Consider the following 18,249-nt stretch of genomic DNA (forward strand, 5'->3'; position numbering starts at 1 on the left):
CCAATTCCGTATCCAGAGCTGCCTCCTGGCTGCTACTGAGGATGATACCCCCTTGGCTGTCGTACGGACTAGGTCGGAGGCGGCATCCGTGAGGAACTAGAGAGCTGACTCCATGTCCGCTGCCGGGGCATTGTTCCTGGCCTGTGACAAACAGGAATGCGTCACCACTGTGCAGCAAGTCGCAATCCGCAGAGACATAGCTGCCACCTCAAAGGTTTGTTTCAGGATGGCATCCAGGCGTCGGTCATGAGCCTCCTTGAGGGCCGCCCCCCCCTCCACTGGAATGGCAGTGCGCTTGACCACAGCGCTAACTATGGCGTCCACCTTAGGGCATGCCAGCATATCCTTGATTGCTGGGTCCAGGGGGTACATGCCAGACAGGGCCTGACCCCCTTTGAATGAGGCCTCCGGCGCATTCCACTCCAAATCGATCAGCTGTTGTGCCGCTTGCAGGAAGGGGAAATGGCAGGCCGTCGGACGAAGACCCTCCAGCAGGGGGTTCTGATTGGATTCCCCCATGGTGCTGGGGCCAGGAATAGCCAACTCCGTCAGGCACTGAGAAACCAGGTCAGAGAGATCTTTCTTGAGAAAGAACCGCCTCATAGTTCGATATGGCTCTATCCCCGAGGGAAGTTCCCCCTCCTCGGGGAGTCTGGACTCGTCCTCCGAGACATCAGGATCCCCGTGAGCCGGACTGCCCGGAGGCAGGTGCCCGTGGTAAGGACGAGAGGGTCCAGGGGCAGGGTCAGCCGGGGCAGCAGGGCCTGGACAGGAAGCCGACTGCATCTGTACAAAGGCGTGGATCCCCTTAAATAAGTCCACCCAGGAAATGGAAGCGGTCTCTAGCCGTCGGGGTACCAGGTCCCCCGGGATTCCTGGCTGTTCGAGACGGCCCGCTAGATCCGGGGTGGCCCCTGAGGAACTGTCGGTAAACCTCGGTTGAGACCGGTCCTGGCCTGAGGCTCCCACGGCCTTCTCACATTGGGCACAAAGGGAGTCTGCCTCCTCGCTCTGAGTGGCTCTAAGATGGCATGCTGAGCACAAGCCAAGAGCTTTTACGCCGGAATCAGGAGGTGCCACCTCTGGAGACGCCGGGGCGTTTAAGTGTTCCATCGCGTCTTGCGAATGCAGTGCGCCGGCGCTTATGCAATATGCTGCCAATAATATGCACTCAGCAATATGCGCCCAATAATATGCGTTCAGCAATATGCGCCCAATAATATGCGCTCAGCAATATACGCCCAATAATATGCGCTCAGCAATATGCGCTCAATAACATGTGCCCTATAAGAGGCGCTCAATAATGTACGCTGAAGAATATGCGCTTAACAATAGACGCCGCTAACTCAATAATGTACGCTTAGTAATCTATATGCTGCGTTGTGCGCCTATCAACAGGTGCCTATCCGTGTGCGCCTATCCGTGCGCGCTCAATACCTGAACAAGGCAGACAAAATGGCGACCTCCACGGCGTGCCGCTTGCAGGCAACGCCGCCGATCCTCGTACCTCGGAGACCAAAAGTAAGAGATGTACGCCTTACCTAATCTTCTGCGCTTCCCGGCTGTAACCCGGGCGGTCTCCGGCTGCGGTGGGAGAGGGGAAATACCTTCACCGCCACGCTCGAGGAAGTGCACCCGCTGCCTCTAAGCCGCTGAACTCGTCTCGCTCGGGGCTAAGTCCTCGCCGGGACCGAGGTGCCTCTCAGCCACGCCCGAGCCCTTCTCGCTCGGAGGCTAGATCCCTGCCGCGGTTCGGCCACCGGACCGAGGCGTAGACCTCCGAGGGATCGCGGAAATCACCTTGGGAAACTCAACTGGGGGAGGGACCCGAGGGTATCACCGCAGGAGTGCGGGGCTCGTCTTCTGGTATCTTCTTAGAAATTTAGAAAGTAGAAAGTAGTATTGGCAAACACGCTCAGCGAGCGTGCAGGTGCTCCAAACTGCTTTGGAGACGGAAATTACTAAGTTGCTTCACTTCCTGTGAGGGTATATGTACCCGTGCTGACGTCAGATCCGTCTCCAACTGCTAGCACGAGCACACTATACCCACTTGTTCTGAGTCCATCTGCTACACGCTAGGAAAGGGTTATTTGAGGATCTGGAGCCTGGAAAGGAAGGCCTTGGAGAAGATTGGACTGATTTTTCCATCAAGCCAGAGATAGGCAAAGTAGGTTGGTGATGTGGACAACGGCTGACAGTGATTGGGACTGAATTCACTGTGACCTTAGAGTCCACTGCATGACTCATGGCAAGACGAGTCATTGGAGTGACATGTACTGAGGACGCCATGTGTCCTAGCAAAACTAGGAAGTGACGTGCAGACGAACGTTTTCGAGACTGCAGTTGATGGGCGAGAGAAGTGAGAGTGAGAGCTCATTCGAGGAAGAAATGCTTTTGCTTTGAAGGTGTCCAAGTCTGCTCCTATGAACGACAAGGTTTGTGATGGGATTAAGTTGGACTTTGGGTAATTGATGAGAAACCCTAGAGAGATCAGGGTATGCAAGGTGAGATGTAGGGACGTCAGAGCAGCTTGCTGTGTGGGAGCCCTGATCAGCCAATTGTTGAGGTAGGGGTAGACATGGACACATATATAGAACATAGAAACATAGAAATGACGGCAGAAGACCACCAAACGGCCCATCCAGTCTGCCCAGCAAGCTTCGCACTTTTTTTTTTTTCATACTTATCTGTTACTCTTGGCTCTTAGTAACCCTTTGGTTCTATTTCCCTTCCACCCCCATCATTAATGCAAGGAGCAGTGTTGGAGCTGCATCTAAGTGTAATATATAGCTTAATTAGTTAGGGGTAGTAACCGCCGCAATAAGCAAGCTACACCCATGCCCATTTGTCTACCCAGACTATGCGACTCAGTCCCTGTTGGTTGTTGTCTGTATATAGATCCACTTTTCTTCATTCCCCCTGCCGTTGAAGCAGAGAGCTATGCTGGATTTGCACGAAGTATCAGACTTCCTCCCCTGCCGTTGAAGCAGAGAGCTATGCTGGATATGTACCACCTTGAGTCCTGAGGAATGCTGCCTCTACTACGAGGCACTTGGTGAAGACTGGTGGTGCAGATGCCAGGCTGAATGATAGCACTCGGTATTGATAATGCTTTGGGCCTACCAGGAATCGCAGAAATTTGCGATGAGACAGTTATTGGGATGTGTGTGTAAGCGTCCTGGAGGTCTAGAGAGCAGAGCCAGTCTTCCTTTTGCAGAAGGGGAAGGAGGGAACCCAAGGTTACCATCTTGAACTTTTCTTTTTGTAGGTACTTGTTTAAGGCACAAAGGTCTAGTATTGGGTGAACGCCACCTAATTTTTTTGGGATTAGAAAGTACCGAGAATAGAGGCCGAGGCCCTATTGGGAGTAGGGCACTGGTTCGATTGCTCTGGATCGGAGGAAGGAGACTTCCTGATCTAGGAGTGGTGAGTGATCGGATGTTCCCCACGTCAGCCGAGGTGGGGAGTCCGGCAAAATGGCAAGAAAGTTGAGATGATAACCTTGAGTGATTATGGCCAGAACCCACTGGTCTGAGGTGATTGTGTGCCAGATGTTGCTGAAGTGGCACAATCGACCTCCCACTGGGTCATGCAGTAGTGGAGGCTGAATGCTGCTCACTAGGAAAGAGTCAAAAACCAGATGCTGGACCTGGCTGAGGGGTTGTCTGTGTTTTTTGCCTGCGAGGTTGCCTGGACTGGCCTTTCTGATAAGGCTTAGTAGAGCGACCTTTGGACGGTGGAGGATAAGATTTCCTTTGGCGGTAGAAAGACTTTTTGGGATCCTTTCTGAATGTTTGCTTAGCAGGATATTCAGAAGGCAACAAGGAGAGTTGGCGAAGAGTCTCATGGTGATCTTTGAGTTGTGCCACTTCTTGTTGTATCTGTTCACCAAAAAGATTGTCACCAGTGCAAGGCAAGTCAGATAGCCTGACCTGGACCTCAGGTCATAGGTCCGAAGACTTTAGCCAGGCCCACCTCCTTGCAGAAATAGCTGTTGCTGATACCCTGGAAGCGGTGTCAAAAATGTCATATGCTGATCTTATTTCATGTTTGCCCGCTTCTAATCCTTTTTGAGCCAGGGCATGTAATTGCTCTTGAGACTGCTGAGGTAGGGACTCAGCAAAGTCCTCTATTTGCTTAAAGAGGACCCTGTTGTACTGGGTCATATAGAGTTGGTAAGAGGCAATGCGGGATAGAAGCATTGACCCCTGAAAGACACGCCGACCTATGGCATCCAGGAACTTTTGCTCCTTCCCTGGAGGGAAAGAAGAGTGAGGCTTGGGCTGACTCAACAATCACTGAATGGTGATCCAATTGGGTTTTTTGGAAACCTGGAGTCTGGTGGTGATGGTAAGTCATTCCTGGGATGAGTCATCGGTCCATGAATCATAGGGTTCATCACCAGCACCCCATGGATCCTTAGAGGGACGGAATGTTGGTACTCCTCTGAAGGTCCTGGTTGAGGCACCGAAGGCATCGAGGCAGTCACCGAGGGCAGCGATGGAGGCACCGAGGGCACCGATGGTAGCAAAGACGCTATCGGTGACATCGATGGCTGAGGCATCGGCAGGACTCCCGATGGAGGAAAGTATAACTGTGTTTCTCCTTCTGTCGATGAGAGGAATTGGGGAGGAGGGCACCGGGCCAATCGTTGCCCCCGGATCCATTGGAGGAAATGCGGTGAGCAGTGCTTCCATCCTTGACAGTAGCGGTGCCAGCGCTACAGGAATTGGATCAGTAGCCGGTTCAGGAATCGGCACTGGCAGCATAGGAATCTTGAAGCCTTGCATCGCTCTGCCGATGGCCTCTTGAATCATCTGATCCAATACCTCTCGGAAACCCGGAGCGTGGAGCCCCGATGCCGGAGGAGGAGGCGGAGGCGTTGGAGGTGGAATCGTTGGAGGTGGAATCGCGGCTCCTATCACCTGTCCAGGTGAAAGTTGCCTCGGTGATCCAGACCCAGATAGGGACGGTGCCTTTTCTGGACGGGCTTTCTTCGGCGGCGGCTCAGCAGGGTTAGTGCCATCCTGGGCATGCCCAGTAGGTACCAGTCAAAGTTCTAGAAACTTTGACAAAAGTGTTCCGTGATTGGGCTCCATCCTGTGATTTCACCCATATGTGAGGACTACCATCCTGCTTGTCCTGTGAGAATGCATGCAATATCCCTAGCAAACAGCGCAAATGCAAATTTTGGGAAGGGGCGGGATTAGGGAGGAATCTGGGCCAGATTTATGAAAATGAGGGGCAATAATAACCACATCTTTTTTCCTGGCATTAAGCTGTGCGAAATGCCCAAAACGGCTGTAACGCAATTCACGATAAATTTTTAGAATTGCATTTTGGCTATTTCTGGGCTTGAGAGGGGTGAAGTGGAGTGGGGTGGAGTAGAAAGAGCACCTCTGGGGAGGCCCTCACAATGTGCAACTATTTATATGCCTATAGGAGGGGCATCTAATAGCTCAAGGTGAGGTGTTGATGGTGATTTAGGGGCCAGTTTGTCATGCAGAGTGAGACATTGGAACAGTACAGTACACCTCAGTGAAGATTTGACATTTCGAATGAGGAAAGTCTCACAAAGATGAAATTTTGTACTATGTTATCTCGGCCTAGCTTGATGGTACCCTGTAGAGAATCCATCAAGCTAGGGTGAGAGAACATAATAGAAATGTCATCTTTGTGAGACTTTCCTCATTTGAAATGTCAAATCTTCACTGAGGTGTACTGTACTGTTTGTACTTCTCACTCTGCATAGAAATCTGGCTTCTAAACCCTAAACCACCATCAACACCTTACCTCGAGCTATTAGATGCCCATTCTAAAGAGATATAAGTACTTGACTACTATGAGAACCTTGTAGATAGGCACCACATCTCTCTTTCAGTGCAAGATGCAAAATAGGAATTATTGCAGGGTGCGAAAAGTTTACCATATCACATGATACTACCGATGTGAAGCAGTATGTTATCGCGTGGTGCAATAATTATAAAATTTCCATAAACACGCCCTTTTTCTTAGTGCTGGCGTTATCCAAGCTTTATCGCATTTTGATGAATCTAGGGGAAGGTTATTTGTACCCAGATGGACATCATCAATTTTGTAGTCCTCAATTTCTTCTTTGATTGCACTGACAGTCTGGTTCATTTTACTGCCAGTTGAGGATGCTGGAAGGCATTTAACTATTGTGTGTCCCTCAAAATAAGTTCCCAAGTTAGTACCTCTGATAACAAAGGTCTTCAGCAGGAGTCATCTGTTTTGATGTTTGGTAGTATTTTGGGATTTAGGAGTACATTGAATGACTTTTTAGTTTTGATACCACTTCAGTTTCCATGTCCACAGTATTGTCAGTTTCTAATGCAAAAAAGGAATTCTGAATGGGTATTTGGGGTATTGGGCAAGATTTGCTGCAATAATAGCAAAACTATGGGAGTAGTTTTCTTTTATTACTGCCCAACAAAAAAAAAAACTTACCTGCAGAGATTTGTGCCCACTTTCTCTGGAGCTAATTTTTCCCATTGCAAACAATGCATATAATTTTGATTATACAAAACTAAGTGCATTCTTTCTTCCTCCAACCAAACTCTGCTCCAGAGAAAGCCTCAGAATAATGTGCATGCTTTTACCTGCATTTAGATTGATTATTACCCAAACTCCCAATTTACACAGGTAAAATGCTGTTTTACTCATGGAAATGGCTTTGATTACTGCCCTCATAATAAGCCTGCCGCTCAGTGATAGTGCAGTGTACCAAGGCTCAAGACAATTATGTCTGTCTGTTGAATTTGGCAGGGCTCAGGTGCATTATATGTCAGATATCTGCTCAGGTCCAGAGTTGGGGCAACTGCTTCTGAATGGACAACCACACTATCTCAAAAAGGTACAGAAAGATTCAGTCTTGGAGCAGATTTTTCTTCCAGTCCTGATCCTACAAGAGGCCATCACCTGGGTAACTTTAATAGGGAAATGTTATGGGGGTAAAGGCATGTGGGGAAACAAGAAGAAAGGAAACAAATTAAAAGCATTAGTTTTCTTTTATAAATCATACTAGCTATTTTTACAAGTATGATTTTAGAAAACAAAATATTTGCCACCTCTTGCCTTAAAAAATATCTAATTTGTGCAAGTTCATCCTGCAAAAAGTAGCTATGTAGAAAATTTAAAAAAATTATGCAAACCATAATGCAATTTTACTTACCAGTGAACAGGAAAAAAATTAAGACCATGATCATAGTGTAACCAAAGTACAAGATGGTGCTAGCAGTTCCTGTGATCAGGAGCTTAGAAAAGAAATAGTGAACTGCATAGATGAACAAATATACTGCTGTAAAACTGCTGGTTAGGAATGATCTCCACCACCAATGATAATCCTGAAAGATACACAGTACATTCTATTACAGATTGAAAACAAAATTATTGTATATCAATAATCCTAGCATTACAAATGTGGTCATGCTTATAAAATCTAAGGGATCACTGTCAATACACTGAATCAGAAATCCTATGTTCCCAACTAGCAATTGGGCATAAAACACTGCTTTGAACGTTGGAAAAATGAATTCTGAGATCCTAGGTTTGGGGAGTTTTTCACATTCTGTCTCTACTAAAAAGTTGTTTTTGGCGATAGGACCTTCAGTGGTTTATTAATTTTATAATTTTGCAATTTGTAGTCATGATGACATCTGCCATGCCATGTTAAAGACAAGCAATTTAATAAACATTCGAGCCGATACAGTAAAGTCTGCGGGAGAGCGGGCGAAGGCCTGCTCTCCCGGTGCGCGTGATGCAGTATTTAAATTAGGCCCAGCGGTAGATCCGGGCAAAAGGAGGCGCTAGGGACACTAGCGCGTCCCTAGCGCCTCCTTTTTGACAGGAGCGGCGGCTGTCAGCGGGTTTGACAGCAGATGCTCAATTTTGCTGGTGTTGGTTCTCGAGCCCGCTGACAGACACGGGCTCGGAAACCGGACGCCGGCAAAATTGAGCATCCAGTTTTCGGCCCGACAGCCGCGGGCCGAATTCAATTTTTTAAAAATTTTTTTACTCTTCGGGACCTCCGACTTAATATCCCTATGATATTAAGTCGGAGGGAGCACAGAAAAGCAGTTTTCCCGGTGCCGGAAGAAATTAGCGCTGACCTTGGCTGTACATCTTAGTTTCTGAATCTCGCGCGCATACCTAATAGGGCCATCAACATGCATTTGCATGTTGGTGGCCCTATTAGGTAAAACGCGTGTTTTCCTCCCCTAAGGGAGGAAAACACGCGTTTTAAATACTTGCGCGATCGCGTACTTTTGTTCGCGCACCAGGCGTGAACAAAAGTACGCTGGATTTTATTAGATACGCGCGTATCTTATAAAATCCGGGGTCGGTGCGCGCAAGGGGGTGCACATTTGTGCAACCTGCGCGCGCCGAGCCCAGCGCGCGCTGCCTGTTCCTTCGCCCTCCCCCCACTTTCCCCTCCCTTCCCCTACCTAACCCACCCCCCCCCGGCCCTATCTAAACCACCCCCCCCCCCCCCCCCACCTTTGTTGGCAAAGTTACGCCTGCTTTCAGCAGGCGTAACTTTGCGAGCGTCGGCCGGCAGCCCCGCTCCATCCTCCGGTCCCAGGGGCTGGTCCGGAGGCCTCGACCACGCCCCCGGGCCGGCACCACGCCCCCGGGCCCGCCCCCGAAACGCCGCGGCACGCCCCCGAAACGCCACATCGTTTCGAGAACGCCCCCGGACACGCTCCCTCCCGCCCCTTTTCGAAAGCCCCGGGACTTGCGCGCGTCCCAGGGCTTTAGGCGCGCACGCGCGCAGGGCTTTTAAAATCCGCCCCTTACTGAATAAGGCGTAAGGGAAAACGCGCGTCCAATAGCAGGCTAACAGTGCGCTCCGTCGGAGCGCACTGTACTGTATCGGCCTGATTGTTATTAGATAAACATACACACATTTTCACAATCACACATGACTTGTTTAAAATAGAAACACTTATAATAATAATATGTGATTAATGCTAATTTCCCTTTAACCTTCTGTAAGCCAGTGTGGTTCAATTCTAATAAAGCTCCTTGAATTTTGGAAAGGAATAGACTCCCAGAACCATGAGTTATAGCCCAACAGCCTGTAGTTTCACACATCATGCTTTCAGGAAACAGTTAAGTATTGCTTTTTCACACATCCTTATAGCTTAATGTAATAATCCTGGCTAGCCAAAAAGAATAACTCTGAAACTACAAGATGGTGAAAACCGTAACCAGGCATTCTCCAATTCCCAGACGCCAAGCACTACATCCCTGCAAATTATCCTCTCCTTACAAGTCCCAGCTGCTGTATACATTTGTGCCTGTTGCTGCCATGTTTTGTTGTCCACAATAATATATTATGCATTCCAGCTGTGTAATGATTATACTTTCCTACAGGACTGCATTCTCAGAAATGTTCTCCATTCCACATGCAGGATTCCAGAGGCAGGCTAAGCTCCAGAGTCTCGATACATGGTTGAGACAATGGTGCAGGAAAGAAAATTTCAGAACTGTTAAGAACTAGGGAACACTCTGGTGAAGGGGGAGCCTATTACGACTGGATGGGCTCCACCTTAACCAGAGTGGAACCAGGTTATCGGCACTAACCTTTAAAAAGGAGATAGAGCAGTTTTTAAACTAAATGATGGGGGAAAGCAGATAGTCGCTCAGAAACATATGGTTCGGAATGATGTATCTTTGAAGGATACTAACAAAACAGGGAAGTTAGGGCATACCGATAGAGAGGTTGCAATAAATGCCAAAGTAGCCCAAGTACCTTTATGTAAAGAGCAGACAGAGCAGAAAGATTCCAAATTACCCCTGTCAACTAATATGCAGGTTGTTAATACAAATAAAATACATACTTTGAAATGTGTAGCACTGAATGAAGAGGTAGATATAATTGAGGCTAACCAACAGGTCAGTGATACCAGGCTACAAATTATATCACAATGATAGGATGGATCATATTGATGGATGGGTGGTACTATATGTTCAAGAGGGCATAGTCAAACAGGATGACAGTTCTGCAGGAAGCAAAATACATCGTAAAATCTTTATGGATAGAAATTCCTTGTGAGAACGGGAATGTGACTTTTTATTGTACATTGCTCTAATTTACTTTTTTAACGATGCAAATAATCAGGCACTAAATAAATAAAAAGAATAGTAATGGGGTTGTACTACCACTCACCTGATCAGAATGAATGAACAGATGATCAAATGCTAACAAAATTAGGGAAGCTAACAAAATTAGCAACACAGTAGTCATTTATCTGATATTTTTCAGATTTGCAGGGTGTGCCCCAAGGTCCATCCCTTTTGGCTACTTTAATAGATATATGCTTCCTTTGGGCAAATTATTGGCAGGTTTAGGGATCTCCTTCTTTCTGTTTGCTGACATACAGTTTTACATTCCATTTACTAAATCACTTGAACATACGGTTTTGTTCATATCAATTCATATAAAGGCTATTCAGCAAGTTCTGTCACATCTTAAACTTACATTAAACTCTAGTAAGACTGGAATTGTTTGTTTAAACAGAAATCTTTCAATGGTTAAGCCATCGGTTCTTAATTTGGGCATCTCTAATATTACTCTATCAGATCAAATATGTAATTTAGGTATACAATTAGATGAAAATCTTACTATGAAAAAACATGTTAATAAATTAATTAATATAGGCTATGCTAAACTGCATTTATTACATCGATTGAAACCTTTATTGACCTTTGAGGATTTTCATACTGTATTGCAGACTCATTTTCTCAAACTTAGACTATTGTAATTCTTTACTACTTGGTCTTCCTGCATGTACATTAAAATCATTACAATTATTACAAAACGCTTCAGGCTAGACTTTTATTAAGACCCTAAAAAATTTGATCACATTACACCTTATCTTATTTCACTGCACTGGTTACCAGTGCAATTTAGAATTTATTATAAAGTATTATCTTTAATATTAAAAATTATTCACTTAAATGATACTGGTTTGATTGATGTAGCGTTACATCTATATTCTCCAGAATGAGTATTAAGATCTTAAAATTAAGGTTTTTTGGCAGTTCCAACTTCACGGAGTGCCTACTTGACACAAGTAAGAAATCGTGTGTTTCCCATAGCTGGTCCCAACCTATGGAACTCACTACCTGAGATGTTGCGTACAATAACAGATATAAAGCGATTTAAAGGTGAGCTAAAAACATTGTTTAAAAATGCATATAACCTTGTTTAAAAGTAAGAGAGTAAGAGACCTTACTGAATTATGAATAAAAAAAATTAATGATGAGAGCTATTTTCGGATTGGAAGCAAGGAGGATTAAATGTGACAATCTATTGTATTGACATATATTAGCTCATGTACAATACTTTTATTGTTTTATTTTCTTTTGTATTGTTTTATTTTTATTTTATAGGTTTTAATTTTAATTTTTTAATTTTATAAATGTTACTTTGGAAACCGTTGTGATCTTGATATGGAATGACAGTATATAAAATGTTCAAATAAGTTAATAAATAACGGGTGATTTAAATTACCCTGGGAGGAGGAGGAATAGCCTAGTGGTTAGAGCACTGGACTATGGACCAGGAGACCAAGGTTCAAGTCCTGCTATCGCTCCTTGTGACCTTGGGCAAGTCACTTTACCCTACATTGCCTCAGGTACAAAAAAACTTAGATTGTAAGCCCTCTGGGGATAGAAAAATACCTACAGTACCTGAATGTAAACCGGTGTGATATCTCAATTGAGATGAATGTTGGTATATAAAATAATAAATAAATAAAAAAAAAAAAAAAAAATATTGACCTGATAAATGACATATCAGGGCATGCTAAGGAGGTAAATTTTATAGATGAAATAAATGACTGGTACACGGACAGAAAGAGAGGGAACTATTTTAGATCTAATCCTTCATGGCATACATGATTTGGTGCAAGAGGTAACTGTGTTGGAGCCACAAAGCATTAGTGCATAACATGAACAAATATAATTCGATAACTGTAGGGAGGACAGAAAGGAAAATCTACTGCAATAGCATTTAACTTTCAAAAGGAAGACTATAAGAAAATGAGAAAAATGGTTAGGAAAAACCTGAAAGAAGCAACTTCAAAGGTTAAGATTTTACAACAGGCATGGACATTGTTTAAAAATACCATCTTGGAAACCCAGTTCAAATGTATTCTACGTATTATAAAAAGATGGAAGGAAGATCAAATGGCTGCCAATATAGTTAAAAGATGAGGAGAAAGAGGCTATTCTAGCCAAAAGCTTTTAAAAAAATGAAAATGGATCCAAATGAAGAAAACATAAAACAGCATAAGCATTGGCAAGTTAGAAACAAAGCACTGATAAAAAAGGCAAAGGCAGAATTTTAAGAAGTCTGCCATGGAAGCAAAGACATTTAAAAAAAGAACGCATGGTTGTCCCTTAGAATTTTGGTTTATCGTTATAAGGATGGGAGCGATATTATTTTGCTCTTCAGGCAATGTTAAAGTAGTTTTATTTTGTTTTAGTTGTTAATTTTATGTTTTTATTGTAATGTGCTTGTACACTGCTCTGATCAGGTCTGGTACCTGCATGTGCGATGTGAAAAGATTTGGAAATAAAATAAAAACGTTTTCAGGTACCTTCGAAACAAAAAACCTGTGAGTAAGTCAGCTGGATCATTAAAAGATTTGAGGGGTAAAAGGGGCACTAAGGGAAGACAAGGACATAGCAAAGAGATTAAATGATTTCTTTGCTTTGGTATTTACCAAAGAAGATGTAAGGCACATACCCCATGCCAGAAATGATTTTTGAAAGTGATTATTCAGAGGAACTGAAACAATCTCAGTGAACCTAGAAAATGTATATGGGCAAATTGACAAACTAAAGAGTAGCAGATCAACTGGATTAGATGATATACATCCCAGTATGCTGAAAAAAAACTGAAAAATGAAATTGCAGACCTACTATTAGTAATCTGTAAACTATTAAAACAGCTATGGAACCTGAAGACTGGAGGGTGGCCAATGTAACACCAGTTTTTTAAAAGGGTTTCAGGGATGATCCAGAAAACTATAGGCTAGTGAGCCTGATGTAACCAACAAAAATGGTTCAAACTATTATGAAGAATAAAATTACTAAATATATAGGGATAGTCTTAGTTTAATGAGACAAAATCAAAATGGATTTAGCCAAGTTAGATCTTAACTCACCAAGCTGCTTTTTTTTTTTGAAGTCATGAATAAACATGTAGATAAATGTGAGACAGTTGATATAGTGTATCTAGTTTTTCAAAGAGCATTTTACAAAGTACACATGCGAGACTCTTGAGGAAATTAAAGAGTCATGGGATAGGGGACAATGCTCTATGGGAATTGAAAACTGCTTAAAAGATAGAAAACAGAGTAGAGCTAAATGGTTAGTTTTCTTAAAGAATAAAAGACGAATAGTGAAATGCCTCAGGGATCTGTACTGGGACCAATGCTTTTTAACATATTTATAAATGACCTAGAGAAGGGAGCAATGAGTGAGGTGTTCAAATTTGCTCATGACAAAAAAAGTATTCAAAATTGTTAAATCACAAGAGGACTGTGACCATTTGTAGGAAGTATTTGCGAGACTGGGCATCCAAATGGCAGATGACATTTAATGTGGACAAGTGCAAAGTGATGCACGTAGGGAAGGGCACCCCAAATTATAGTTACACAATGCAAGGTTCCACTCAAGAAAATGATCTAGGCATCATCATGAATTATGTTGAAATTATCTGCTCAGTGTGTAGCGGCAGCCAAGAAAGCTAGGAATTAATAGGAAAGGAATGGAGAATAAAACAGAGGGTATTATAATGCCTGTATCGCTCCACATTGAAACTATACCTTGAGTAATGTGAGAATTCTGGTCACCACATCTCAAGAAAGATATAGCAGAATTAGAAAAGGTACAGAGAAGGGCAACCAAAATGTTAAAGGGGATGGAACAATTTCCCTATGAGAAAAAGCTAAATCTTCAGCTTAGAGCAGAGAAGGCTGAGAGGAGATACAATAGAGGTCTATAAAAGAATGAGAGCAGTGGAGTGAAATGGTAAACGCAAATTGGTTTACTTTTTCAAAATGTACAAAAACTAGGGCACACAATGAAGTTTCCAGGTAATACATTTAAGACAAATAGTAGAAAACATTTTTTTTCTTTTTTTTACTTAAAGCATCATTAAACTCAAATTTGTTGCTGGAGGATGTGATACAAGTTGTATAGCTGGGTTTAAAAAAAGGTTTGGACAAGTTCATGGAAGAAAAGTCCATAACCTATTAAGTTGAACTTGGAGACTTAGGGATAAGCAGCATAGAATCTAATAACCTTTTAAGATCCTGCCAGGTACTTGTGATCTGGATTGGCCACTGTTGGAAACAGAATGCTGGGCTTGATGTACCTTTATCTGACCCAATACGACAAATCTCATGCTCTCATGTACATTACATGTCACTGAAAATTATAATTATAACAGTTACCTCTGCACACAGATGAAAATAGCATAGCAAGACAGTGGCTTCTGAGCAAGTAATAAGAAGAATTATAAATACTAAGAATAGGAAGCCAAACATATAGTACATCTGGTGAGACCTAAAATAAAAACAAAAACATACGTTTCAAAACTGTTTGAAAAGGATGCTGGTACATAAAATCTAAACAGACAATTGAAAAAGTAAATAAGGGGTTAGTGAATAAATTTGCATTCCTGATGGCTTTAAACAAAACAAAGATCTGATTTACATTCTGGTGTATTTGGGGGGAAAAAAAGCTGAGAACATCAAGACCTTAGCATAATTTATCTACTTCTATTACTTCTGACGAGAAGAAAAGAGAATGTTGAGATTACTTACCTGATAATCTCGTTTTCCTTAGTGTAGACAGATGGACTCAGAACAAGTGGGTATAGTGTGCTCGTGCTAGCAGTTGGAGACAGATCTGACGTCAGCACGGGTACATATACCCCCACAGGAAGTGAAGCAACTCAGTAATCTTCCTTGCAAAAGCTGTTATGGATATATGTGTACTGACGATCAATAATTAGTGAAACAGGATTCCCCTGACCGATTGATAGTAGCTGGAGACCGCCAGCGTTCCCAACCGGAAGGCGTTGACACCTGGTAAAGTGGACGCTCTTATGTAAGAAAATGACATGGCCTACCTTGAATCGGTGAAACCCATGTATACCGGCAGCCGGGCAGGATGCTGAGTCCATCTGTCTACACTAAGGAAAACGAGATTATCAGGTAAGTAATCTCAACATTTCCTAGCGTGTAGCCAGATGGACTCAGAACAAGTGGGATGTACAAAAGCTACTCCCGAAGCGGGCGGGAGGCTGCCTGAGGACCGCATAGGACCGCCCTCGCAAATGCTGTGTCCTCCCTGGCCTGGACATCCAGACGATAAAACCTGGAGAAGGTATGGAGGGAGGACCATGTCGCCGCTTTACATATCTCTGTGGGTGACAGCATCCTAGATGCTGCCCAAGATGCTGCTTGGGCTCTGGTAGAATGAGCCTTGACTTGTAGAGGTGGTGACTTCCCGGCCTCTACGTAGGCCGCTCTGATAACTTCTTTAATCCAGCGGGCGATGGTGGGCTGTGAGGCCGCTTCTCCTTGTTTCTTCCCATTGTGAAGGACGAACAGATGGTCAGTCTTTCGTACTGCTTCTGTCATTTCCAGATATCTGGGCAGCAATCTGCCGATGTCGAGATGGCGTAGCAAACGCCCTTCTTCTGATTTCTTCAAACCCGCCGTGGTTGGCAAGGATATGGTTTGGTTGAAGTGAAATTGTGAGACTACCTTAGGCAAGAAGGATGGAACCGTGCGAAGATGGATAGCCTCTGGAGTGATTCTAAGAAAGGGATCACGGCAGGACAGCGCTTGTAGTTCCGAAATGCGGCGTGCTGAACACACAGCCAGCAAGAACACCATCTTCAAAGTTAGAGAACGGAGAGACAGGCCCCAAAGGGGTCTGAAGGTGGATCCCGCGAGGAAATCCAAAACTATGTTGAGGTTCCACAGGGGCACTGGCCACTTCAGTGGCGGACGAAGGTGCTTGACTCCTTTCAGGAAGCAGGAAACATCTGGGTGCATGGCAATAGTCTTGCCATCCCTCCGGGGACCGTAGGAAGACAGCGCAGCCACCTGGACCTTGATGGAGCTGAGGGAGAGACCCTTCTGAAGCCCATCCTGCAGGAAATCCAAAACAATAGGGATTGTGGTCGCATGTGGATTGGTGCCATGAGTGTCGCACCAGGCTTCAAATACTCTCCAGATCCTTACGTAGGTGAGGGATGTGGAAAACTTGCGAGCTCGGAGGAGTGTATCTATCACCGGCTCCGAGTAACCTCTTTTCTTCAGCCTAGCCCTCTCAATGGCCAGACTGTAAGAGAGAACTGAGCCGGATCCTCGTGGAGGATGGGACCCTGATGAAGCAGGTTCCTGAGAGGAGGTAGGGGAAGGGGCTCCCCTGCCAGTAGTCTTCTCATGTCCGCGTACCAGGGTCTTCTTGGCCAGTCTGGTGCCACTAGAAGAACTAGGCCCTTGTGATTCTGAATCTTGTGTATAAGGGCGCCCAGCAGGGGCCACGGAGGAAAGGCGTATAGCAGAGTCCCTGGAGGCCATGGCTGATCCAGGGCGTCGATCCCGTGAGAGAACGGATCTCGCTTGCAGCTGAAGTATCTGGGTACTTGAGCATTGGACCTGTCCGCTAGTAGGTCCATGTCCGGAGTCCCCCACTGATCCACAATCATCTGAACAGCTGTGGGGGACAGCTGCCATTCTCCCGGATCTAGGCTTTCCCTGCTGAGGAAGTCTGCAGCGGTGTTGTCCCTTCCGGCAATGTGGATGGCGGAGATGTCCTGGAGATTCGCCTCTGCCCAAGCCATCAGCGGGGCTATCTCTAGGGACACCTGTCGGCTTCTGGTTCCGCCCTGACGGTTGATGAATGCCACCGTGGTGGCGTTGTCGGACATCACTCTGACTGCCCTGTTCCGCAGTCTGTGAGCAAATTGCAGGCAGGCTAACCGGACTGCCCGTGCTTCTAGACGGTTGATGTTCCACCCTGACTCTTCTCTGTTCAACCGCCCTTGGGCGGTGAGTTCTTCGCAGTGTGCTCCCCATCCGCTCAGGCTGGCATCTGTGGTGAGCAGAATCCACGTGGGGGAGGACATCTTTGACCCCCTGCTCGTGTGGTTGGACTGCAACCACCACCATAGCTGGGTCCACACTCTGGCTGGTAGAGGTAGATGCACGGAGTAATTCCGGAAGCGGGGCTCCATCGAGAGAGCAGGGAGCGTTGTAGAGGTCTCATATGGGCTCTTGCCCAGGGTACCACTTCCAGGGTGGATGCCATGAGACCAAGAACCTGCAGATAATCCCAAGCTATGGGCCGGCTGGCTCCCATCAAGGACCGTAGACGCGTCTGAAGTTTAACCTTCTCTTGGCGGTGAGACTGACTTTGTCTGCCTGGGTGTCGAACTGGACTCCCAGGTATTCCAGTGATTGGGAAGGCTGTAGGCAACTATTGTTTAGGTTGACTACCCATCCCAGGCTTTCCAGAAGGGCGATCACTCTGTTGGTTGCCCGATGGCTCTCCTCTCGTGATTTCGCCCTGATCAGCCAATCGTCTAGGTAGGGATGGACAAGGTTTCCCTCCCGTCTGAGCGCCGCTGCTACCACTACGATCACCTTGGTGAAGGTCCGCGGTGCCGTGGCTAACCCGAAGGGCAAAGCCCGGAATTGGAAGTGTCGTCCCAGAACCTTGAAGCATAGGTAGCGCTGATGATCCCGATGGATCGGGATATGCAGGTAGGCTTCTGACAAGTCCAAGGCCGTGAGGAATTCCCCTGGCTGTACTGTGGTCTTGACTGAGTGCAGAGTTTCCATGCGAAAACTCGGGACCCTTAAGTATCGGTTGACTGACTCGAGGTCCAATACGGGCCGGAAAGTGCCCTCTTTCTTGGGTACCATGAAATAAATGGAATAGTGTCCAGAATCCATTTCCCATGCAGGTACTGGGACTATGGCTTTCAAGGACAGGAGCCTCGCCAGGGTAGCTTCCAATGCTGCCTTCTTGTGGATTGGACACGGGGATTCCACAAACCTGTCCGGAGGGATATGATGGAAGTCCAGATAATAGCCTTCTCGGATGATGGCGAGGACCCACTGGTCCGACGTAATCTCGACCCATCTGGGGTAGAAGAGGGTTAACCTGCCCCCTATGGCTCCGTCCCCC

At 45.5% G+C, this 18,249-nt stretch overlaps 1 protein-coding gene across 5 annotated transcripts in view; it reads right to left on the reverse strand.

Moving 5' to 3' along the window:
- Positions 1-18,249, reverse strand: part of LOC115094582 (transmembrane 9 superfamily member 2-like) — a 467,181-nt gene that overhangs the window by 63,280 nt on the left and 385,652 nt on the right. For 3 of the 5 annotated variants that reach the window (XM_029607790.1, XM_029607786.1, XM_029607785.1), the window contains 2 exons: positions 14,493-14,604; positions 7,193-7,364 (listed from right to left, as the gene is read on the reverse strand). The exons of 1 other annotated variant lie outside the window; for it this stretch is intronic. In XM_029607790.1, coding sequence (XP_029463650.1) covers positions 7,193-7,364; positions 14,493-14,604 — 284 coding nt within the window. The remainder of the gene's footprint in view (positions 1-7,192; positions 7,365-14,492; positions 14,605-18,249) is intronic. One more of the 5 variants, XM_029607788.1, reaches the window with a different exon arrangement.

This window comes from Rhinatrema bivittatum, chromosome 6, assembly GCF_901001135.1.
Source record: "Rhinatrema bivittatum chromosome 6, aRhiBiv1.1, whole genome shotgun sequence".
Lineage (NCBI taxonomy): Eukaryota > Metazoa > Chordata > Amphibia > Gymnophiona > Rhinatrematidae > Rhinatrema > Rhinatrema bivittatum.